The sequence below is a fragment of the Acinonyx jubatus genome, unplaced genomic scaffold (genome assembly GCF_027475565.1).
Source record: "Acinonyx jubatus isolate Ajub_Pintada_27869175 unplaced genomic scaffold, VMU_Ajub_asm_v1.0 scaffold_24, whole genome shotgun sequence".
Classification (NCBI taxonomy): Eukaryota; Metazoa; Chordata; class Mammalia; order Carnivora; family Felidae; genus Acinonyx; species Acinonyx jubatus.
Genome location: NW_026463943.1, coordinates 11589 through 36964, shown reverse-complemented (window position 1 = coordinate 36964; position 25376 = coordinate 11589). Strand labels below are relative to the sequence as shown.

General features: G+C 45.7%; 1 protein-coding gene and 1 non-coding gene across 4 annotated transcripts; both read left to right on the top strand.

Moving 5' to 3' along the window:
* The first annotated feature begins 12666 nt into the window (after positions 1–12666).
* Positions 12667–20231, top strand: LOC106987110 (melanoma-associated antigen D4). Of its 3 annotated transcripts, none has more exons than XM_027052724.2 (13): positions 12667–12821; positions 13845–14055; positions 14343–15173; positions 15508–15711; positions 15816–15879; positions 16106–16185; positions 16579–16670; positions 17301–17380; positions 17484–17526; positions 17943–18005; positions 18943–19057; positions 19394–19824; positions 20013–20231. In XM_027052724.2, exons 2-13 carry the CDS (start codon positions 13846–13848, stop codon positions 20020–20022), a joined length of 2223 nt encoding a protein of 740 aa, XP_026908525.1. In that variant the 5' UTR covers positions 12667–12821; position 13845; the 3' UTR covers positions 20023–20231. The 3 variants fall into 3 exon arrangements, with proteins under 3 accessions (XP_026908525.1, XP_026908527.1, XP_026908526.1); XM_027052725.2 differs by lacking the exon at positions 12667–12821 and adding an exon at positions 12826–12957; XM_027052726.2 differs by lacking the exon at positions 20013–20231 and having other exon boundaries at positions 19394–19828.
* LOC128313758 (small nucleolar RNA SNORA11) lies at positions 18567–18695 on the top strand. The gene has a single exon (XR_008294807.1). It is a non-coding gene; the product is annotated as a small nucleolar RNA SNORA11 (small nucleolar RNA).
* Positions 20232–25376: the final 5145 nt, after the last annotated feature.

Below are 25376 nucleotides of genomic sequence, written 5' to 3'. Positions count from 1 at the left end.
AAAGAAAAAAAAAGAAAAGAAAAAAGAAAACAACAAAGGGAGATGGGGAGGGGTTGTGGTAGAAGTGCAAGGAAAGTATCCTCCTTGTACATTATCTTCCAAGGCAGGGGTGTTCCTGATCCCAACAAAATTTAAATGAGCCATGAAACTAATAAAGGTCCCAAACATATAATGTTATGGAGAATCTATTTTCCTAACTTTGCAGGAATCTTCCAGAAACATATATCCCAAAACCATGATTCATCTCTTTCTTGTTCCCTTTCTCTTTATTTTAGCATAGTGGTAAAATGTAATATATTTTTTTGAATAGCGTATATTGGTGTAAGCCAATTTTTAGGATATTCATTTATTTCAAGTTATCCCTCTTTCTTGCTTTCCGCCTGCTAACCTACCCTTTTATTTAATAGATGAACAATAAGGTATCTGGAGTGATTTTGATCCAGTGTTAGAAATAGAAACTTCTGGAGTTTAAAATTGCTATAATTAGTAGTTTTGCACTTATTTTTTTCTCATAGTCCTAGATTATTTTTAACAATCAACATGTTATAATAGATTTATGAAATCACACTCCTATGTTTTTAAATTTATGTATACTTCACCCTCTTACATTTTGTAAAGGTAGCTACATGTGTTCAATTTATACCCACCATTTAAAGTTTTAAAATAGCATCTATATGCTAGATTTTGTTGCTTTGTTTTTCTTTTTTTTTTTTCTTTTTTTGTGTTTTTATCTAAATTCCAGTCACCTCACATACAGCGTAATATTAGTTTCAGGGGTGATTTTTTGTGTGTGAACTTACATTTATTTTTGTCAGTAGATCCACATTTTATCGGTTTCCAGAAGTCTTCTTCCTTAACCTTGGAGTAATCTTCCAGGAATTAAATATCTCTTCAGGTAAAGAAATCATTAACCAAAGATTTGCCTCTTTCTTATTTTCTGGCCTTTATTTTATCATCGTCCAATAAAATAAAATCTAATACCTTTTATTTGAATAGCATGTATGGTAAAAGCTGATCACTGTAAAAATCATTTCCGTAAAGCCATCTCCCTTTCTTGCCAATCACCTTCTAGCCTATCAGTTTATCTCACATGTGAAAAAATAAATGTTTGTATGCAATGATTTTGAACCAGTGTTAGAACTAGCTAATTCTGAACATTGCAATTTGATATATTTACTTTACTGTATCCACCTTCATATTTTCTTGTAGTGCTTGCTTTTTGAAAGTAATCAACATGTTATAATAAATGTATAAAGCAAATATCCTTGTTTTGTAATTTATATAAACCTCACCCTGTTATATTTTATAAATATAGTTGTATGTTGTCAACCAAAGCACGTGATTGATTTCCAACATGATAAAAGTTTTAAAAGCATCAGCGATTATATGCCAGATTTTATTGCTTCTTCATTTTCTAATGAAAATACACTTTTGTGAATTCACATTTGTTTTTCTCAACAGGTCCACATTTTAACACTTTCCAGAACTGGCACATTTGAGATTTTAACAGCAAAATCCCTTGAGATTTTACACGTGACCTCCTTTTCCTAGGATCAGATCAGTTCCCATCCGTGGTTCTAACTAGCAGGGAATCTACTAGGGTCACGCTTCTCTTTCCTCTCCCCAGACAAGGGAAAGCCCCCACTCCCAGGCCCTTTCCCCACTCCTTTACAGGGGCCAGATTCCAGAGCACTCACTGAGTGCAGTACCACTGCACGCTGTGAGGTGGCACCCATGCAGTAGGACATGTGCATGTTCTCTCTCTCTTGCAATATTAAGCAGTAAACTGAGCCAGTGCCAACCTGTGAAGGCTGGGGTGCTGCCACATCACTCTCTCTTTCTTTCTTCTCACTGGAGATTTGGGGCTGAGTCATCATCCTTGCACATTAGGGGTCAGTGGTGGTAAGATGCAGAAGTAGTCAAAGAGATTCTGCTTCATTCTTGAGTCCAAGCCTGTGCTTCAACCCAACTCCACCAGAAGGCTCTAAATTGAGGGGTGCTGGGAACTAGCCCAGTGAACAATGTTCGACGCCCTCGTGTCTGTGCCTCATTTAGAGATAGCTCCCAGGAGAGGGCAGAGTGGCAGTGTAGGGTAAGGGGAAGATGTTGTTTTGCCCTGTGGACAAACACTAGTCCCATACCGTCAGATTCCTGCCAACAACTCCACATGCTCACATGCCCCTCACCCTACTCCATTTTAGAGGTTTGATATAGGGAATTCCCAATACCAGCAGCAGGACAACTTCCATCCGGAATTCCTTGTTTTGTCCCTGAGAGGACTCAGTTCTTTTCCAATGCCCCACAATGGGGAATTCTCCATGGCATATTACATGAAAGACTTGATAAAATATTTCCCTTTTTTTTTTCCTTTCTACAAATACAATGCAGAGATCAGTCTATTACCTTCACGGTGTGTGCTTCCCACATAGCCACCTGAATGCAGCTGCTTCAGAATGAGGAGTGTGCTCTTCGTGTTTCCTGCCTGTAGCCTTATCACTGGTGAGAGCTCAGCCACCAGCTTTTCACCAAAAGCAATGAGTGAGGTGGGACCTTTGTTGTCTTGATTTTTACAGACAGCTCTAAATTTTCATGGCCAATGTTAAGAGATGACAGTGAAAGAAAGAAAAGGGGGAACTTGTGGAATTCATTATTTTGATCACCACCCAGTAAGGTGTGCCTCTGGGGAGAGGCGCTCCTTAACTTTCCTCCTGCCCCTGGCTTTCTGCTTGTCGCCTTGCAGTCCTACTTCCTGTCCCTCTCCCCCCACCTCTCCCTCTCTCCGCTGAGTCCTCCCTCGCTCTTTGCCGCCACTTCTCTCTCTCTCCTTCCTAGATCGTTTCAGTCCTCCAGCTGGTTCTTCTGCTGAGTTTCTCTTTCTCCCTTCCACCCCGTTCCACATATTCCATATCTGGGTATCTTTCATCCCTTTGCTCTCCCTCACATATCCCTGTCTGTGTCCCCACTGTCAGGGCCCCAGGGAACCACATCTGCGGGAGAGCATGAATATATACATTCACATACCAGTCCCTCTACTGATTCTTATTCTTCCTTCCTTTCCATTCAGTTTCAATTATTCCTCCCACAAACATCCTGGAGAGTCTATTATGTAACAGGCATTGGAATAGGCCCTCAGGATATACAGTGGAGAACCAAACAGACAATGGCAACTTTCACCATGGGGCTGGGGCTGGAACGGGGAGACAGATGTTTCAGCAAGGTTCTCTCTAACCACTATATCCCCTTAGGACAAATACTGAAATGGAGAAAGTTTTCAGGGTGCTCAGAGAAAGGAAAAGAGGATGAGTAATTTAAATTGGGGATAAAGCGGTTTGTGGCCAGAAAAGGCCTTCATGAAAAACTGATGTGAAAGTTGAGACCTCATAAGTAAGCCTGAGGTAGACAGTTGAGCACAAGAGGAAAATGGGTTACCATGGCAGGGACCCCAGGAGCAGCACTATAAAGCCCCTAAGGCAGTCACAAGTGTGACTCTCACGGGCCTAAGAGAAGGTCAGAATAGTTTAAGCAAAGGGACAGTGGGGATATTTAGGGTCAGAGGTTGACAAAATCTTCTTTCCAGCTCATATCACTATTCTCATGATTCTTTCAGGCCAGACCCCTCACTTGTCATTCATTTGTTTGATCCTTTTTGTTGGCATTTTCCACTCCCACGCTATGCCTCTCACAGAGACAACAAATTCTATTGCATTTAATACATATCATTCTTTTTATGCAACTGAAAAATGCATACCGTGAGGCATCTGCCCTTGGTTTACATAATATTTGATATTTATATCTTATAAATTTATAAAGTTTGCAATATATATCTCCGCATTCTCTGTCTTTTTTTAAAAAGTTTATTTTTTTATTTTGAGAGAGAGAGAGAGAGAGAGAGAGAGAGAGAGGACACGTGCGCACGAAGTGGGGGTGGGGCAGAGAGAAAGGGAGAGGGAGAATCCCAAGCAGATTCCATGCTGTCAATGCAGAGCCCTACACGGGGCTCAGTCTCAGGAACCGTGACATCATGACCTGAGCTGAAATCAGGAGTCGATGCTTAACTGACTGAGCCAAACAGGTGCCTCTCCATCCGCTTTTTGTTTTTGTTTTCTTTTACACTGTATTGAGTTTTAATCGACACACTGTAGACTGAACAGATTTAAAGTGCACAGTCTGATAGGTTTTGACATATGTACCTGTGAAATAGTCATCATACTCGAGATAATGTGTATATATACATATGTATAGGCATGTGTGTGTATGTACATATGTATGTGTGTATATATATATATACTTATGTATACATACATATGTATATGTATATGTATATGATGTATATATATACACAACAATGAAAAATAACCTTGTATGCCTTTGAAATCCATCCTGCCCTCCTCATGCTCTCATTACCGGGCAAACATTGAACTGATGTCTATTACTATAAGTTAGTGTTCATTTTCTAGTGTTAATAAATGTAATTATACCATCTGTGTTCTTTTTTGGGGGGATACTTCTGACTTTTTTCAAGTATTGTATTTTCACATTTACTCTTGTTGCTGTATGTAGCAATAATTCATTCCTTTTTAATGGTTTATGACATTATATGGATATACCACAGTTAGATCATGTCCCTGTTGATGAACATTTGGTTTGTCTCCAGGATTTTGTCTATTGCAAGTACAATTGCAAAGAACAATCATAAACACATTTTTTTTTTTTTTTAGATTTACGTTTTCCTTTTTTCTGCATTCACCTTGGAGTGGAATGACTGGGTTGTATGCGAGATGTATATCTAACTAGATAACTACCAAACTGTTTTCCAAAGTGTTTGCTTTATTTTACATTTCCACCATCAGTGTATGAGTATTCTAGTTGCTCCATATCATTGCTACTATTTGTTAGGGTCAGTTATTTTATTTTAGTCATACGAGGGTGTCGACACAGTTTTTTTTTTTTTTTATTGTGGCTTTAATCTGCATTTCCCTAATAATAAATGATGGTGAGCGTGTTTTCATGTGTTTATTTGCCATCTGTATTACTTCTTTGTTGAGGTAGTCTGTTGAAATATTTTGTCCATGTTTCCAGTTTTTTAGTTGGGTATTTGTCTTCTTATGACTGAGTTGCAAGAGTTCTTTATATAGTTGAAAAGTGTACTGTGTTGGATATATATTTTTTCTAAATACTTTATCCCAGTCTGTGGCTTTCCCTTTCATTTTCAAAACAGTGACATTTGAAGACCAAAACATTTTTAATTTTGAAGTCATACTTACTAATTTTTGTCTTGCATACTTTGTGCTTTAGCCATCCTAGTTTGAAAACCTTTGCCCAAACCAAAGACACTGTGATGGTCGTAATTTCCTATGTTTCCTTGTAGAAATTTTACAATTTTAGCTCACGTTTAGGTTTTTGATCCATTTTAAGTTTGTTTTGGTTTATGGTGTCAAGTAAAGATTGAGGTTTCTCCTTCCTTCCTTCCTTCTCTTTCTTTCTTTCTCTTTCTGTCTTTGTCTTTCTTTCTTTCTTTCTTTCTTTCTTTCTTTCTTTCTTTCTCTTTATATATGGCAAAAAAAAAAGCAGCACTATGTTTTGAAAAGATTAATTTTCCCCCATTGAATTTCCTTGACATCTTTTTGAAAAAGCAAATTGGCTATATACTTGCATGTATTTGTGTCTGGAATTTCTATCATGCTAAATTGTTCTATTGTCTCTCTTTATGTCAACTGCAAACTCTCTTGATTATTGTAGCTTTGTAATAACTGTTGGTTTCTTTTCTATTTTTTTAAGTTTCAATTTAAATTTCAGTTAGTTAATATGCAATGTAATATTAGTTTCAGGTGTACAGTGTATGGAGTCAACACTTCTGTACGACATCCGGTCCTCATCACAAGTGCCCTTCTTAATCCTCAACACCTGAAAAAAACAGTGTTGAATTCTGATGGCATAAATCTTTCAAACTGGGTTTCCTTTTCCAAAATTGTCTTAGATACTCTAGGTGTTTTGTATTTCTTTATAAATTTTAGAATCAGTTTATCAATTCCTACAAAAACCCTGATGGGATTATTACAGAGATTGTGCTGAGTCTATTGATGAATTTGTGGTGAATTAAGTCTTTAACAACGTTTGGTATTTGAGATAGTATGAACATAGTATATCTCTGCATTTATTTAAGTTTTCTTTAATTGTTTTTGGCAATATTTTAATGTTTTCAGGTAAAATGTTGCACATTCTTCTACCACATCTATACGAAAACAATTTATATTTTTAGGCTATTGTAAATGGAATTTTTGCTATTGCAAATGACATTTTAAATTTCATTTTCTTGAATATTTTTGTGGTATAAAATTTCATTGATTACAATAAAGTTATTGATAATATTCATTTATAATATTTTAATGTAAGATCATTGATGACAACAGTTCTCTCATTCCTGATATTGGTAACTCGTGTCTTCTCTCTCTCCCTTTTTTTATAATATTTTCCTTTTTTAAAATATTTTTAAATTTATTTTGAGAGACAGAGAGAGAGAGAGAGGGAGAAAGAGAGAGAGAGCACATGAGTTGGGGAGGGACAGAGAGAGAGGGAGAGAGAGAGAATCCCAAGCAGCGTCTGCACCACCAGTGCAGAGCCCGATGTGGGTCTTGAACACACAAACCATGATATCATGACCTGAGCCGAAGTCAAGAGCCAGATGCTTAACCCACTGAGCCACGCAGGTGCCCTGTGTCTTCTCTCTTTTATTCCCCTAACCATTCTAGATAAAGGCTTATCAGTTGTACCGATATTCTTTTTTTAATTTTTTTTATGTCCATTTATTTTCCAGAGAGAGAGAGAGAGAGAGAGAGAGAGAGAGAGAAAGACAGAGAGCAAGCAGGGGAGGGGCAGAGGGAGAGGGAGATACAGAATCTGAAGCACGCTCCAGGCTCTGAGCTGTCAGCACAGAGCCCCACGTGGGGCTGGAACTCACGAACCTCGAGATCATGACCTGAGCCGAAGTCGGGATACTTAACCAACTGAGCCACCCAGGCACCCCAATTGTATTCATATTCTTAAAGATCGGATTTAATGTATTTTATTTTCCCTATCATCTACTTCAGTGACTTCTGCACTTTCCCTTATTTCCTTTCTTCTGCTATTTTGGTCTTCACTGTGTCTGCATTTTTGTTTCTAAGTACTGAAGTTTAGGTCATTGATTTGAATTCTTATTTTTATATGTAGGCATTTGTGCTCTATAAATTTCTTTGTAAGGACTGCTTTAGAAACATCCTACTAATTTTAGTAAGTTGTACTTTCTTTTCATTCAGTTCAAATTACTTTCTAAATTTCTTTTTGATTCCCTCTTTCACCCATATGTTACCGAAGAGTGTATTATATACTTTCCAAATACTTTTAAAATATTACAGATACATTTGTGTTATCTACTTCTAATTTAATCCCACTGTCCTCTGGGAAAATCTTTTGGGTGATGCTAATCCTGTCAAATTTAGTAACACTTTTTTATGGCCCAGAATATTGTCTATCGTGGTAAATTTTCATGTATATATGAAAAGAGTGTGTGTTCTTTGCCGTTGGGGAGAGTGTGCGAAAATGTTAATTAGATTAATTTGGGTGATAGTGTTTTTCAGTCTATACACTTACTGGTTTTGGTTGTTTTTTGTTTTTGTTTTTGTTTTTTTGTTTGTTTTTTGTCAACTTGTTCAACTCTTGAGAGAAAAGACTTAAAATCTCTGACCCTAATTGTGAATTTTTCTTTCTTTCATTTATTTCCAAACTCTGTTTAGAATTTTTATGTCCACTTGACCATTTTAACCAATTTTAAATACAAATATAATTGTAAATATAAATATAACCAATTACTATCTCTGGTAATGTATTTTGTTCTGAAATCTGCTTTGTCTGGTATTAATATATCCATTACAGCTTGATTTTGATTACTGCTAGCATGCTATATCTTTTCCCATCCTTTTACTTTTAAGCTCTATGTACCTTTACATTTAAAGTGGAATTCATGTACACACCATATAGCTGGATCTTATTTTTAAAATCCATTTGTCATGCTCCACGTCATATGTCATCAGGCAAAAGCAAATTACAACGATGAGATGACACTACACACTTATTAAAATGGCCCAAATCCAGATCAGTGGCAATGCCAAATGCTGGTGGGAATGTGGAGCAATAGGAACTCTCATTCATTGCCGGTGGGAATGCAAAATTGTACAACCACTTTGGAAGACAGTTGCACAGTTTCTTACCAAACTAAATCTACTCTGACCATACAATCCAGCAAGTGTGCTCCTTGGTATTTACCCAAATGAGCTGAAAATTCAGGTCCACACAAAAATCTCACATATATGTTTATAGCAGCTTCATTCATAATTGCTAAAACTTGGAAACAACCAAGACGTCCTTCATAGGGTAATGAATAAATAAACTGTGGCACATCCAGGCAATGGAATATTATTCAGCATTAAAAAGAAATGCGCTATCAAGCCATGAAAAGACACAGAGGAACCTTACTTAAATGCACATTACCCACTAAAAGAAGCCAATCTAAAAAGGTCACATAGTGTATGATTCCAACTATATGACATTTCAGAAAAGGCAAAACTATGGAAACAGTTTAAAAATACAAAAACATAACAAAACAAAACAAACAACAAACAAACAAACAAAAAACTCAGTGGTTGCCTGTGGTTAGGAAAGAGAGGGGTTTGTATGTGGAGCACAGAGGATTTGGAGGGCAGTGAAACAATTCTGTGTGGTACGATAATGGTGGATACATGTCATTATATATTTGTCCAAACCCATGGAATGCACAAAACCAACAGTGAACACCGATGTGAAGCGTGGACTTTGCATGATAATGACGTGTCAGTATAGATTCATTGATTGTAGGAGGAGGTATTCCAGTCTGGTGCAGGATGTTGGTAGTGGGAGAGGCTGTGTCTGTTTTGGGCAAGGGGTTTATGGGATGGCTCTGTACTTTCTGCTCAATTTTGCTCTGAACTTAAAAAGTGCTCTAAAAATAAAGCCCATTTAAGAAAAAGGAATCCAATTTGTCAATCTCTACATTTTAATTGGTGAATTCAATTTGTATTCAATACCATTGTCGATATGGTTGGATTTAAAACTATCATGCTATTTGTTTTCTACTTGCTCATCTGTTGTCTTATTTTGTTTTCCCTTTTAGGACTTATTTTAAAGTATTTCATGATAATACCATTTATCTTCCAAATAGGCTTATTGGCCATAATTTTTTGGATAGGTTTTACATTTGATGCTTCTTTTAACTTACGACAGTCTACCTTCAAGTAATATTGTACTACTTCACATGTAGAATTAGAACCCACCAACAGTATACTTATATTCCCACTAGGCCCTGTGCTATTATTGTCCAAGAAATTAATTCCACAGAATTTATACTCCACAATGCATTGCTATGAATTTCTGTTTACGCTCTCAATTAATTTATAAAGAAAGTTCCAAAAATAAAAAAAAAAGATTATTTTATCGCTATCATCATATTTAACATCTCCAGTATTGTTTATTCATTTGTGTAGAATACATTTATATTTACTGTCATTTTTCTCATGCCTGAAAGACATCCTTTACTATTTCTTGTAGTGCATATCCAATGATGATGAATTATTTCAACACTGGTATGTATGAAAAGAACTTTTAATTCAACTTCACTTTAAAAAGATATTCGTTGAATATAAAAATTCTGAGTTGGCAGTTATTAATTATTTCACTATTAGCAGGATGATATGCCACCATCTTATAACTTGCATTGTTTCTGATGAGAAGTTCCCTGTAATTCTTACCTTTGGTGTTGAATGGTTGTATATTTTTTCCAGTTTTCCACTTCTTTAGGAGTCAGGGTAAAGCCCTGGGGGAGCAGATTGGAAAGAAAAATGTCATGAATACACGCCATACGATATCTGTGCAGAGTCACTTAGGTAGATCTTAGATGCATGTGTAGCAAGGAAACACATCTTAAAACCCTATGGCTCAGTGAAAAAAATTCAAATTTAAGAAAAAATTCAAATTTAAGAAATACATCATGGAGGCATGATGGTTTAACAGGAACCCGATTTACTCTCCCACCTGAATAGCTGCAAACCAAAAAAATTCTAAAGCTTTTACGTCATGGCACCACAGGCAACAGCAGACAGCGATCCCTGAGAGAAAGGAAACTAATATGGTGAGCTCTCAGATTGCCCAACTCCCCCAATTTCTTGCCTGGATGGAGTTTACAGGCTGCAGCCCAGGGAGACTGAACACAAACAGAGCCCAGTGGAGAGCCTGAGTAAAGGAGACAGAGTTGAGAGTTCTGAGAGGCCAACGTGACTAGAATTTGCTGGAAATAAGGGAGGGGAGAGCCACACAGAGAGATAGTTCTGGAGAGCTGCAGAGGCTTCCCATCAGGGTGCAGTGTATGAGCAAAGGGGAGTGGTGGTAGCTGACTTCCGTTTTCTGGAGTGAGTGTGGATAATGGTGCCATTTACTGAGATGGTGAAGATGGGAGTTTTAGAAACAAGAGAGATGAGGAGTGTGAGCCTTTGGGAGGGGTAGTATACCAAGTGACCAGTTCTAGACAGACTCACTGTGAGGAGCCCTTGAGACATCCAAATGGAGATGTCACATAGGGGAATGAATATATGGGTTTGGATCTCAAAGGCGAGGTTCAAAATGGAGCTGTAGATTTTGGAGTTACTAGGATGTTAGCATAGATATATAGTTATATAGCTTATATAGAGAGAGGCTGATACAAAAACGAATGTGACAAAAGCTCGCACCATAAGAAAAAAAGTCGTAGCTATCTATGGGGATGGACGTTAAGTAGACTTATTGTGGTGATCATTTCACAATACATAAAAATATTGAATCACTACGTTGCACACCTGAAACTAACATAAAGTCATATGCCAATTATAGCTCAATTTCAGAAAGGAGAAAGAAAGCAAAAACAAGCAAACAAAATGAGTACGAGAGTCCACTATGGCTTTTGTAAAAAGCACAGGTTCAGTTTGAGATGGGAACACAGTATTTTCTATTAGCACTGAGCAGCTTGCCAAGGCTTTCATTTCTAGGGTCTGGTCACCTCCCACAGAAACGTGCTATACAGGAAGGGCTGAAGAGACACAGGCTGCTGAAGGGGGAGGTTGCTATGCAACAGCTGAGGAAAGTCATCCAGCCAGTCAGAATTGATACTGGTCACTGGAGAGTAAAAGCTGTGGTCCTAGCAATAGCTTCCATTCACACACAGGAGTCCCGGAGAGGCTGACATAAAAACAAATCTAAAAGTCCGCTATGGTTTTTGTAAAAAGCACAGGTTCGATTTGAGTTGGAAACATAGCATTGTCTGCCTCCAAAGCAGTTTCTCCAGTCATTCTGGAAGCACAGCAGCATGTGTTGGGTCGGGTAGGACCCCGGGATGTGCTTCCCGTGCTCTCCATGTTGCATATTGAGAAACCGGGCTCACAGATGTCCAGGGACCCGAGCAGGCTCACACAGCTAGTAGCAACAGACTGGCCCGGCACCCCATCCCTGGAATTCTGAAGACCAGCCCGGTTTCTTTCCACAAGACCACAGCGGCCCCAGGCCCCTGCCTTGCAAGGAACCCCGGGCAAACATTTACTCTGAGGCAGGGCTTGCCATGGCTCAGACACACAAAATGCCTGATTGTCCTGGTCGCTCCAGCGGGCACCAGGAAGGCCTCAAGGGCAGCGTGTTTGTGCCACTCACAGCGAAGAGGCCTGAGGTTAGGTCAGGGAGTGGACCCCAAGGAGCAATTCCCACACCTGGATGGACCCACGCGTGCAGTAGGTGAGAGCTGGAGACTGGGGGTCTCTACCTGTGTCCCGGATACAGAGCATGAGCTTGCATCTCAGAGAGCACAAACTTTGCTTGTTTGGGACAGGTGTTGGCAGGGCAGGAGAGCTGAGGGGTGGATCTGTCGCTCCAACTGAAGGGGGGAGGGGCGCACCTCAGTCCCCAGGCCAGCCCTACAGGGACATGGGGTCTGGAGTCAGGAAGACCCAGGCCCACATATTGCATTTTCTGTTACTGGCTCTGTGGCCTTGTCTAGTTCATGCGGTGTGACTGCGCTTCAGCTTTCTGATCTGTAAAATGGGGATGCTGACAGCCACCTCCCAGGGCTGCTGTGAGAGGAAGACAAGCCCCAGTACAGACAGCGCTGTGATGCACACGCTGCATACAGAGTAGCTGGGGAAGCAGATGTTCCCAGTGTGTCCGGGGGCCATAGAGATGGGTAGTGCTGGGCAACACAAAGGCAACTGGCATCCTCTGGCCATTTCCATTCCCCTCGTTACAGTTAGAGACACAGCTAGAGACCTTTGTGTTTGTGACCTAGGGGTCATGCTGGGGAGGCCAGACATAGTGTATTCCAGACCACACCAGAGGAGTTTAGCGGGAACGGGGAGGGCAGGGACGAGAAGCATTGTGCAGGAGTGCGGGCACCGAGGGTAGATGATTGGGTGGTCGAACTGCACCCAGAGCTGTGAGTGCGCGACCCTGCGGTCAGAGGAGGGGTGAGGGGTCTCGGGCGGGAAGGAGAAAACGCCCCCCACCCCGCCCACCACACTCTTGGAGTCGCATGCGCACTGGGAACCTGGTGGAGAGGGCTTTTGTTGGGAAAGCGGGCGGGCTGGAGGGGTCCGCGCATGCGCAGGCTGCCCAGACGCGAGGGGTGCGCGGAGAAAAGGGGCGGGGTGGTCGGAGCTGCTGTGCTGGCAGCAGTAGGCGAGGGCGCGGCTGCGGGGTTCCTGGTGCTGAGGACGGACGCCATTGGAGCCCCAGGGAAGGTAAGAATCCAGCCCCGGACTGGACCGGGAGAGGACGAGTGGAACCCGGCACGGTGCGCCCTCTCCGCCCCCAATAGCCGGATCTGAACAAAGCCCAGGCACTCAGAACCTGAGCCCGCTTAGACCCACGGTCTAGGTAGGACACTCCGCCCCCCCCTCCCCCCCACCTCCGCACCGACCTCTTCCAACAGGAGAGGAGAGTCTTCCAACAGGAGACCCAGGCTCTCTGATCCCCACTTACACTGGAGCCCACAATCCGAACCCCTTTAGCAGACCCGTGTGCACCCTGCTGAGCTATCTTAGAGCAGAGGCCCTACCCCCACCCCAACCACTCCTAGGTCACTCCAACCAAGCTGACCCCGTGAGCCCCTTCCTGGAGTTGCGATCCTGGGGTTTGAGACCTCCAGCGCTCTAATTCATGCCTCACCTAATCCGAGCCCCCACCCCCACCCTTCTTACCCCTAGCGCTCCTGTATGAGCCCAACCCAGACCTGAATCATCAGCTGAATGCCCCCGCCTGGACCTAGCCAGAGGGTCTCTGGATTCAGTTTCCCATAGCTTTCCGGGGTCCCTGTAGTCTCAGCCCTCTCATGTCATCTGCTCTCCCCCTTCGTCGTTAAATCCAAGCCCTTTGTTTCTCCCTCTCTCAATGCATCCCCCTTTGGGACTCTTCAGACCCAAGCCCACCAGTCCACCCCCTATTCAAATCTAGAGGCTGGGACGGGGAGCGTGCCCCTCTTGAACTCCCCTTTAAGTGCAGGGAGACCATCGCTATCCCTCTCCTAATGCTGCGTCTCTGACAGAATCTAACCCAACAGACACCCCCTCCCTCCCTTCTCCCTCCTACCCCTCCCCGCTCTGTCTGCCTTGTACTGCCTAGTAACCTGATGATTGCAGCCTCCCTCCTCCTGAGGGATCCCACCTCCCACTGGATCCCGCCCCTTCCCCCTTGAAAAAGCCTCACCCTCCCTCCCTGGCTAAGCTCTCTTCTTCTTGGGACCACCCTCCCCCCCCCCCCCCCAGCATGGCTGAGGGAAGCTACCGCATGGAATCAGAAACCTACAACGTTGAAGACATGGATGAGGGTAGCGATGAAGTTGGGGAGGAAGAGATGGTTGAAGGAAATGACTATGAAGAATTTGGTGCTTTTGGAGGCTATGGCACCCTCACCAGCTTTGACATCCGTATCCTCAGAGCCTTTGGGAGCTTGGGTCCAGGCCTTCGCATCTTATCGGTGAGGCTCCTTGTTGGCCACCTGCTGGCCCTGGGCCTTCTCCCTTGTGAAGCTGCTTTGTGGGGGGGGGGGGGTCGTGAATGGGAGGGTTGAATGGGGAAGGACTGCCCAGCTTCCCGAGCATTCCCTCTCCTGCTCAGAGAAAGGGGGTTTGGGAAGTCCGGAGGTGGGGGGCAGACGGGGGGGTGGGGGTTGGGAGCTGGCTGCAGGGAGGAGGCTGGGTGGGAAGCATGATGTGAGCTTGTAGAACTGTCTGCTTTCCCCTACCCTTCTGTCTGGCCTTGCAGAATGAGCCCTGGGAACTGGAAAACCCTATGCTAGCTAGGACTCTGATGGAGGCATTTCAGCTGGATCCAGAAACACTTGCCAATGAGGCTGCTGCCCATGCTGTCAACGTAGCCCGCGCAGCCGCCTCCAATCGTGCTGCTAGGGCCGCTGCTGCTGCTGCCCGTGCCACCTACAATCAGGTGGTCACTAACCGCCCAGTGGCCACAGACCAGGCTTCAGGAGAAGATACCCAGCCCATGACCTATGCGGCCCAGGCTCAGGCAGCCACCCCTGAGACCACCCTTGCTGCTCCACACATCTCCCAGATGCTAGTCACCAGTGAGATGGCCACCCCAGGGGCTCCAGCAAAGTCCACACAGCCCCAGACAGGCTCCCAGGCCCAGGAGGCTGCTACTGAGGGTCCTAGTGCTGCCTGTGGTTTCTCTCAGGCTCCGTGTGCCAGTGAGATGGATGCCACCCGGCCCAAGACAGCCTTCCTGGGTCAGAACGATCTCTTTGATTTCACCCAGCCGGCAGGTGTCAGTGGCATGGCCTTCTCCCGCTCCAAGAGGCCCGCCCCGGCCCAAGAGGCTGCCACAGAGGGCCCCAGTGCTGCTTCCGGGGTGCTCCAGGCAGCACCTGCCAGGGAGGGGGCAGCCACCCGGCCCAAGACGACCAAATCTGGAAAGGCTCTCGCCAAGACCCGGTGGGTGGAGCCTCAGAATGCTGTGACAGCAGCTGCTGCCAAGACCAAGATGGCCACGAGCATCCCTGAGCCTGAGGGTGCAGCTGCCCCTGCCCAGCACAGTGCTGAGCCCTGGGTCAGGATGGGAGGCAAGAGGACCAAGAAGGTGAGACCTCCCTGCTGTCTGCACCCCCCACTTGCTCCCCTCCTTTCTCTGCTCTATCCTCTCCTCTCCCCTCCCCTGCTCTTTTCTGTCAGCTTGTGCACGTTGGTCCAACACAAGTTTGCTAGCATGTTTTGACCCCACGAAGTCTCTGCCCTCAGGCCTGACGGGAGAAGAGGTTGGCTCGGTGCCGGGCACGTAGTAAGCACTCAGCACATGTCATCCACTGTTTGTACTACCCTCATTTCCAAGTATCTCCTCTGGTTAAGACGTGTGCTGGGCACTTTTGCACGGTGAGTCTGGTAGCCCTGGGTCTCTTCTCTCTCTAATGCTACAGTCCAAGCACCTGGATGATGAATATGAGAGCAGCGAGGAGGAGAGAGAGCCTCCTGCGGTCCCACCGACCTGGAGACCATCGCAGCCTCCGATGACAGTGCGGGCTCATATGGTTCCCCGGCCACCGATGGCCCTGAGGTCCCAGGTACCCTCAAGACATGTCCTGTGCTTGCCACCCCGCAACGTGACCCTTCTGCAAGAGAGGGTAAGAAATCTGCCTTTTCCCCGTCTTCCTCCTCTCCTCTCCTATGGGCCAGTTCTTGGAGGTCAGCCATGCCTTGATCTCCCCGTGTGCTCCTCCTCCTCCAGGCAAATAAACTGGTGAAATATCTGATGATTAAGGACTACAAGAAGATTCCCATCAAGCGCTCAGGTGGGCAACCTGTGCCCCCTCCCTGAGCTCTGCCCTTCCCCTGTCCCCATCCCTACCCTGCGGGGCCTCGCATCACATGTCCCCACCCAGTGTGCCCAGCTGATCGCTCCCATTTGCACAGTACGGGGGTCCCAACTGTGCTCCCCTCAGTGAGGCTGACTGAGGGGGTGCAGCTCTTTGGCCCCTGCTCAGCCCTGGTGCTCTCTCCACCTCTCATCTCCCGCAGACATGATGAAGGATGTCATCCGAGAATACGACGAACATTTCCCTGAGATCATTGAACGAGCAACGTACACTCTGGAAAAGGTGGGCAAAGGGACAGGGGCAGCTCCCTGTAGTACAAGAGCTGCAGGCAGGCCTTGCACCCTGCAGCCCCTTGAGGCCCACCTCCGGCACTACCTGCTCTGGAAGCCCTCCCTAGCTTCTCCACCTGGGAGTGTCCACCTTATGCTTCCATCCCCCGCGGGGTCCTCTCCCTCATGCTCTTTTGAGTGTCTCTTGTCCCCTGAAGTGGGTCCTGTTGCTTTGGCCGGTGTCAGAGCTCCCACAGGGCAGTTCCTCTTCGGCCTCTCTTCTTCAGTCTTCCACGTGACTTTGGGGTCCCGGCTGAGAGAGAGTTCTGACGGGAAATGAAAGGACTGCCTGCGGGACAGGCAGCGTGGGTTTCTCATGTCCTGTTCTGGTTTCTCCCCCACGTAGAAGTTTGGGATCCACCTGAAGGAAATTGACAAGGAAGAACACCTGTACATTCTCGTGTGCACACGTGATTCCTCAGCTCGTCTCCTGGGAAAGTAAGAAAGGGCGGGCAGGAGGATTGTGGGCTCCTCGCTGGTGCCTCTCCCTTTCCTCTCGGAGAAACGGGAAAACAAGGCTTTGGTGCCTGGCACAGCTCCTACCCACAGTTAGTGGTGCCCAGTGATTAGGGGATGAAAGGGCAGGAGCCTGGGGTCAAGCCTTGGCTGCTCTCACGGCTTCACCCCCACCCCAGCCACCTCCTCACCCCATCTTCTGGGAAAGCAGGCTCCTTGTTGCCTGTCCCTTCCTGCTATGTGCCTGGCCTGGGCTTGGCAGAGTGGTCCGGGGAGAAGGAAGCTTCCCGTCCAGTCTAACTCCCGGTGCTCGAAGGGCGGGGAAGGTCTGGATATGCCTCCTGTGGACACACTGTTGCCAAGCATTTGCTCCCTGCCCTGACCCCGTTGTGGACACGACTCTGGGAGGGGCTCTTCGCATCTACGTTCGATGCGTGAAGCGATTCAGTCTCAGACAGAGGAAAAGATGGTCTGGGTCAGAGAACAAGCCATGCGCAGAGTGGGAAGAACCGCTCTGTAGCCCAGCCATCTGGGAAAGGCTAGTCAGGTGAACCGACCCTAGTCCCTCGGGCAGATGCCTGCCGGATAGAATACGTCTTTCTCCACCTTTAGGACCAAGGACACCCCCAGGCTGAGCCTCCTGTTGGTGATTCTGGGAGTCATTTTCATGAATGGCAACCGTGCCAGCGAGGGTGAGTGGCTGGACCTGCCGCCGGGGGGGTGGGGGTGGGGGGGTGGGTTGCCCAGAGTCTCAGCTTTGTGTGTGAAATTCTTGTATCTCATCTCCCCTCACAGCTGTCCTCTGGGAGGCACTACGCAAGATGGGACTGCGCCCTGGGTATGGTTGGGCTCTCGACTCCCACCCCTCAGTGTTGTCCTTGGGCACCAGTGGCACCAGGGTTGCAGTAGCCTGGTGGCCTGGTGCCAGGGGAGTGGACGTCCTGGACTGGGTAGAGGCAAAGGGTCTCATCACGGTGCATGGGGAAATGGTCCTGAACTCTCAGCCCCTCGCTGCTCCATGTCCCCTCTCTGTCCCCAGATGAGACGTAAGAGAAACCATCAGATTTAGGGATTCCACCAAACCCTTGCCTAGGGTATCCTTGACATCCTTGACGTGCGGCCCCTGGTGCCACCCCAGGCCTCCATGGGGATGCCCCACAGGCTGGGCAGCTCTCAATCCTGCCAGGGAGTGCTCCCGCCCACGTGTCCCTCACTGCCACTGTTCTTGTTATGGATTCCTTTCCTTGCCCTCAGGGTGAGGCACCCATTCCTTGGCGATCTGAGGAAGCTCATTACAGAGGACTTTGTGAAGCAGAAGTAAGTATTGGCCAGGTTAACTTTGTCTCACGCTTGTGCATTCCTCGTGTGCCGATCTGGCCGAGCAGCCATTCTCCATCCCATATCTTAGCACCAGAGGGATAGGTGTCCCTGGTGTGAGTGTGGGTGGCGTCTGGAGTGTTGGCGAGGAGTAGAGATCCAGCTTGGTCTTGGGGAAAGGGAGTACAAGCTGACAGAGAACACGGTGCAGGGTGTGTTACAACCCCCATGCCCTTTGGCACCTGCCCCATAGGCTGTAGTAGAATTTCCCTTGCTTTCCATCCCGGGAACAGGGGACTCAGAGGGTGGAAGTCTGAGCGTGGCCCCCACAGGTAAGCGCCCCATTTGGCCCTAGAGCCCAGCCCTCCTGGCTTTCTGGTTAGGGCCCACCCAATCCTTGGTCCTCGGAGAACACGCGCGCACCCACACAGGCACACGGACACGCGCACGCACACACCGTCGGGGATATGGGCGGAGTGTGCTGCTCTTCTTCCCTTTAGAGTCGTTCTCTGCAGTGGGCCGTCCCGGGGTTCCTCCAGGCCATGGACGACACCCTGCACTGGGGTGAGCTCAGAGCAGGGCGCCTGATGAAATGGCTCCTCTGTTTACAACACACCCAACGGGACTCTGGGTGCATTGTGACAAGGGGCACAAACTTGTGGCCTTCCTATGAACAGATACCCTACACGTGTCCCACCCTGCACCTCCACGTGGCTTCTGGGCAGGACTGGCGGCCTAAGGCTTTGTAGGCCTCAATCGTGGAGGCAGAAACCCTACGAGTGAGCGTGGGAGTGAGGCATGGGCTGGAGGTCAGGACCATCCTCCCCCAGGAGCTGAGCTGCAGCATCAGGGCCGGAAAGGGGCCACCTGGGAGCCACTGGTGCAACAACAGGTCTGCCTGGCTGGAAGCAAACGTTTCTCTTCCTCTTGCCCTGAGGTACCTGGAATACAAGAAGGTCCCCAATAGCAGCCCACCCGAGTATGAGTTCCTCTGGGGCCTGCGAGCCCGCCACGAGACCAGCAAGATGAGGGTGCTGCGATTCATTGCCCAGGTAACAGAGAGCCTCTGTTTGGGGCCAGGCGATGGGGTCTGGGTCTGGTCCTTGCCGTACCTTCTTTGTTTCTTGGTCACGGCCTCCTCCCACTGTCTGTCCAGTGAGGATACTGACAGGTTCCTAAGTAGGTCACTGACACAAGTTCACAGACTTAGTAAGCAGGAGGGATGGGGTGAAGCCCCTGGACTGGCCTGGAATAACGGGAGAGTCAGACTCCAGCGGTCTTTATTTGTGTAATGATTATGCACAGCTCCCAGGAGGGTGTATGGCAGGAAGCAGGTGCTCAGTGGAGGTGGGCTAGCTGTTTGGATGGTTGCTGTCACTCTACTGCAGAATCAGAACCGAGACCCCCGGGAGTGGAAGGCTCATTTCCTGGAGGCTGTGGATGATGCATTCAAGACGATGGATGTGGATATGGCTGAGGAGCATGCCAGGGCCCAGATGAGGGCCCAGATGAATATCGGGGACGAAGCTCTGATTGGACGGTGGAGCTGGGATGACATACAGGTGGAGCTCCTGACCTGGGATGAGGACGGAGATTTTGGCGATGCCTGGGCCAGGATTCCCTTCGCTTTCTGGGCCAGATACCATCAGTACATTCTGAATAGCAACCGTGCCAACAGGAGAGCCACTTGGAGGGCTGGTGTCAGCAGTGGCACCAACGGTGGGGCCAGCACCAGCATTCTCGATGGGCCCAGCACCAGCTCCACCATCCGGACCAGAAATGCTGCCAGAACGAGTGCCAACTTCTTCTCCTGGATCCAGTAAGGTTTTCAGTCGCTAAATGAAACTCTGCAGGAGGGCGTGGGAGGGGGCTGTGAGAAGTCGGGGGAGGGCCTGGGAGCAGTGGGGGAACCGAGAGAGTGTGAAAGACATTTGTTCTGTCCTTGCGTCCCTCCCCGTTTCACATATATTTGTATTTCTGCGTCAGCTTTTGTGTCTTGCTTTGCAGGCAGCGCTGATGGACTGCGGCCGTCACGCACCAGGCCAGAGTGCCTCCTCAGATCCCTCCCTCACACAGCACTCTAGGCAGCTTCTCCCTGCCCATCTGAGATGGCATGCCAGATGAAGCTCTCTCTGCCCTTCCTGCTTTGGTTGTGTGCTGTTGTTGTGCGCTTCTGTCGTGTTTTCATGTTTTTGGTATCGGTGTTACATTAAAGTTGCAAAATTACTTGGGAAGTTTCTTCCTTTACCTGCGCACGTGGTGCTCTGAGGAGCACGTGGTCGGGTGCTCTGAGATGGCCACGCCCTGCCTCTGCATGGAAGGCAATAGGTGTGGGTACAGTGCTGGGAGATGCGGAGGTGCCCCCTGAGTGCCTAGACCGTGAGTTTCGAGAGGCTCCAGTCCACAGAGTTTACATGATTTCCCACGTGGTACAACCCCAGTTAGATGCCAGTGGTGGGGGAGGTGGCGGGAAAAAGGGTGGAGTGGAAGGCTGTGGGTTGGTGCCACGGTCCCTCCCACCACACAACAAGGTCCACAGACATTCACCAATCCCCACGTCCTCCACCCCATCTTTGGAGGTGCCATCCTCCACACAACCTCAGCACCTCATCCCTCCCTCAGATGGAGTCTTCAGGGCAAGGAGATAGGCCTCAGCAACATTCTCCGCCCTCCAGCAGGTGGAAGGAGGAGCCATTGTTCCCGACAGAGTAGGTTTAATGAAAGTAGAGCTCACCAGCCCATTGCCTGTGACCATGACCTGAGGCCTGTTGGTGGGCTCTGGAGCTCTTCTTCACTGGAAACAGGGCTCTCCCAGTGAAGCCAAAGCAAGGCCTAAGCCCTGGTGTCTTGAAGGGCTGAGTGATCCCTGCGGGAGTGGGGTGGGGACTGCAGTTCCTCCCGTGGACCAAGGTGAGACACCTGGGAGGGCTCAGTGGCAGGCGGGACAGTGGAACTTTCTCAGGCCCCTCAGTGACGCCCTCAGTTGAGGGGACGAGGTCCCAGGTTCAGAAGAGGGAGAGAGTAGTACTAAGGACCCCTGCACCCCATTGCCTCTTTTCCCTGAGAAGAGGTTCCCCTCTCTCACCCACACTAGGCTCCTGACCCAGATCCAGGCACCTAATTGCACAGGCCCAGTGGAGAATGAAAACGTGGGTCTCCCTGTGAAAAAATGATGAAGAATTCCAAGAGGGTGACAGCAGAGCATGGAACCAGGTGTGCAACGCCTGCGAGCACGGGGTCCCATGGGGCTGTGTAGGTCACACCCCCAGGAAGCTGGCTGTGTAAGGTCTCCTCCCCTAAAGTCAGGCTTCAGGTGGGTTTCTGCCTTGTTGGCCACTGCTGTGCTGTCTTCCTGGCTGCTGGGTCTGGGCTCGGCAACACGGACGCTGTGATTCTGACAGAGATGGATTCCCCTTCACTTTAGCTTTACTGGTGCCTGGCCTGGGATGTGAGAGGGATGGATGATGCCTGGGCCCCAGCCCTGGGGTGGTGGATGACCCAAGACTCTTCTGGCACCCTCACCCTGGAAACCTCCCAGGATCCTGCTGTGCACACAGCAGGATGTGCCTTTTCCTGAATGAGGGTGCAGACACTCACCAAAAGCCACAGGTGTGGGTTTGAGCACTGCGTGCAGAGGACACCTGAGATAAGGCACCTCGTCTGGAAAGGAGGAGAAAGTATGTGGCAATTTATGACAGCTACAATGCGATACCAGTATCATTTGGAAATACATTCAACAAAGTTTAACACCTATTCAGATTAAAAGTTATCTGGAAACTGGGAATAGGAAAAACTTCTTAAATCTGATAAAGGTCATCTGAAACATACTTCATCATTAAAATCTGAAAGCTTTCCCTCTCAGGTCTCTTACCACTCCTAGCCCTGATTGGCAGTCTTACTTAGTGCATTAAGGCAGGATTTGCAAAAAAATTGAAAAGGCATGCAAGGTGGAAAGAAAGAAGTAAAATTGTCTTTATTCATAACTGAGAAGATCACATACATAGAAAGTTCCACAAGTCCTTTAAAAAATTACTAGAACTCCTGCTAGTGAGATAAGCAAGGTGGCAGGATATGAGGTCCATACCCAAAAATCAATTATAGTTATCTATCCTAGAAACAAAAAAATTGGAAATAAAAATAAAAATATCATTTACAATACATGAAAAACATGAACTTCTTAGGGTGAATTTAACAAAATACATGTGAAGCTGTAAATGAAACATTTACATCGGCATTGCTGAGAGAAATTTGAAAAGATGTAAATGAATGGAGAATAGATGATGTGTTTAGACTTTAAGGCTCAATATTGCTAAAATGAAAACTCTCCCCAAAATTATCTGCTGATTCATAATAATTCAAATGACTAAAAAAACAACAAGGTGGTTATATAAATTTTACTGACATACAAAGGATTGAAATAGCCGAGGGGCGCCTGGGTGGCTCAGTTGGTTAAGTGTCCGACTTCGGTCGTGATCTCACGGTTGGTGAGTTCAGGCCCTGCATCGGACTCCGCGTCGGCAGTGTGGAGCCTGGTTGGGATTTTCACTCTCTCCTCTCTCTCTGCCCCTCCCCTGCTCGTGCTTTCTTTCTCTCTCTCAAAATACATTAATGTACTTAAAAAAAAATCTTTGAAATAGCCAAAACAACTGTGAAAGAGAAGCACATATTTGGAATTCTCATGCTGACTAACTTCCTAAGTTACTATAAAGCTACAGTCATCAAGATAGTGTGATACTAGCATAAATATAGACATGTAAATAAATAGAAAACAAATAGAAAGTCCAGGAATAGAGGTACGCATATATGGGCAATTGATTTTCAACAATAGAGCTAAGGTGATCCAATGAGGGAAAATATGTGCTCAACAAATATTAAAGAAACATTGAATATGCATATGGAAAAAAATAGAACTTTTGCATTACTTCAAATCACATACAAGGGGAACCCCAAAAAGACAATAAGCATATATGTAAAGGGAAAAATTATGAAACTTGTTCATGGTAACAGGAGAAAAACCTTTGTTAACTTGAGTTAGACCACACTTCCTAGAACACAAAAAGCATGAACAATAATAGGGAAAAAATGGTAAACTGGCTTTATAAAACAATTTAAAAGGCAAGTTAAACCTTGCTTTTTTGGAAGATCTTGTTAAGAAAATAAAATCCAGTCACAGAGAGGGAGAATACTTACATAATAAAGAACTTACTTGCATGTCTGGACATACAAAAATCTCTTACAACTCAGTAATGGGAACACAGAACTTGTTTTAAAAATAGCTAAAATATTTGAACAGACGTTTCCCCAAAGAAAATGCATGTCAAATAATTAAACACATGTAAAGTTGCTCAAAGTTATTAGGCAACAAGAAAATAAAAATTAAAATTGAACCGAGACAGCATACCACAACTACTAGAAAGAGCTACATTCAAATGGGTGACAATGATGGCAAGGGCTGGTAAGGTGGAGCCACTATGGTTTTCACATGTTAGTGTAAAGACTAGGTACTTTGGCAGTTTTTGGCAGTTTCTTATTAAGGTAGGCATGCAAGTACCATTCCACTCTTTGTATTTAATTCCACTAATCATTCCACTCTTTGTATTTAATTCAGAAAACTAAAAGCACATGTCCACGCCAATCTTGTATGTGAATGTTGATAGCAGCTTTATTCATGATGTCCCCAAACTGAAAACATCCCAAATGTCCAGCAGTTGGTGAATGAATAGCAAACTTTGGAATATCCATTCAAAGTATCGCAAAGGAACAAACTACCAACACACACAATGTTTGGGAATATCAAAAGCATTACGTGGTGGACGACTGGAAACAGAATATTGCATGCTGTCTGAATCATTTGACATACAATTCTTGAGAAGACAAAACTATACTGAGACAAGAGATCTTGGTGGTTGGCCAGGGCTGGAGATGGAGCAAGAAGTTTGACTTCAAAGGCACAAGAGGGAAGTTGGCAGGGCACTGGAAGTATTCTGAATATTGATAGTGGTGGTGGTTACACACGTTTCAATTTGTACACTTCATCAAACTGTACACTTAAATAGGCGCAGTCTATTGAATGTAAATTATGTATCAACAAAACAAAAAAAAAACATAAAAGATATTTTACAGACAAAATATAAAATACCTGAAAGCAAGAAATGTATTATATACATTTTCAACAGGTAAGTCATGGTGAAGAGATGCTAGTACACTAGATGATGGATTAGATAAAAATATCTAGAGTAAAACATACAGAGAAAAGATGAAGGAAATACAAAATGAGTGGGAAGAGATTCAGTGGATGCAGAGGCTAACATGGGCGGAACATATTTTAATTGAAGTTAAATGAAGAGGAGACAGGGAAAGTGCCTGGGCAATATTTGAACAGACAAGGGCATGCTGTTTCCAAAACTGATGAATAACATGTTGCTTAAGACTCAAGAAACACTACGAATCTCAAGCAAGAAAGTTCTAAAGCAAACATATTTTAAACTTACATTGTCAACCTGCAAGAGAGAGAGAGAACATCATGGAAGCAACCACGGCAGATAAAGCTAAAGCCATGCTCTTCAAAACAGAACAATGAGAGCGATGATTGACTTTCAGCATAAACAGGGAAGACCAGAAGTCTCTAGGATGACATATTCAAGGTGTTGAAACAATATAACTGCCAACTTAGGGCTCTATAACCAGGAATAATATCCTTCAAGATGAAGATGAAATAAAGACATTTTCAGATAAACAAAACAATGAAGGTTTCATATTCTTATTATATGATCCAGCAATCATGCTTCTTGGCATTTACCCAAGTGAGTTGAAAACATTTGTCCACTCTAAAACCTGCACACAAAAATTTATAACAGCTTTATTCATAATTGCTAAAACTTGGATGCAATCGTTACAGCATGGTGACTATAGTTAATAATAGTGTATTGTATACTTGAAATTTGCTGAGAGAGTACACATGAAGTGTTCTCACCACAAAAAAAGGGGGTAACTATGTTAATTAGTTTGATCATGGTAGTCATTCCACAATGGATATCAAAATGTTACATTATTCCACCTAAATAGATACAATTATTATTTGTCAACCATACCTCAACAAAGCTGAAACAAAAGATATCCTGCAATAGGTAAGTGCATAAACTGTGGTACATCCATATGATGCAGGGTTACACAGGGAAATAGGGAAAAGTGCTACCAAGTTGCAAAGGGACATTTAGAAACATAAAGACAGGTTGCTACATGTAAAAAGACAATCTGAAAAGGCTACCTACTGTATGAATCCAACGAATGCGTATGATATTACGGAAAACGCAAAACTATGGAAACTCTAAAAAGATCAATGTTTGCAAGGACTTTGGGGTGAGTCAAGGA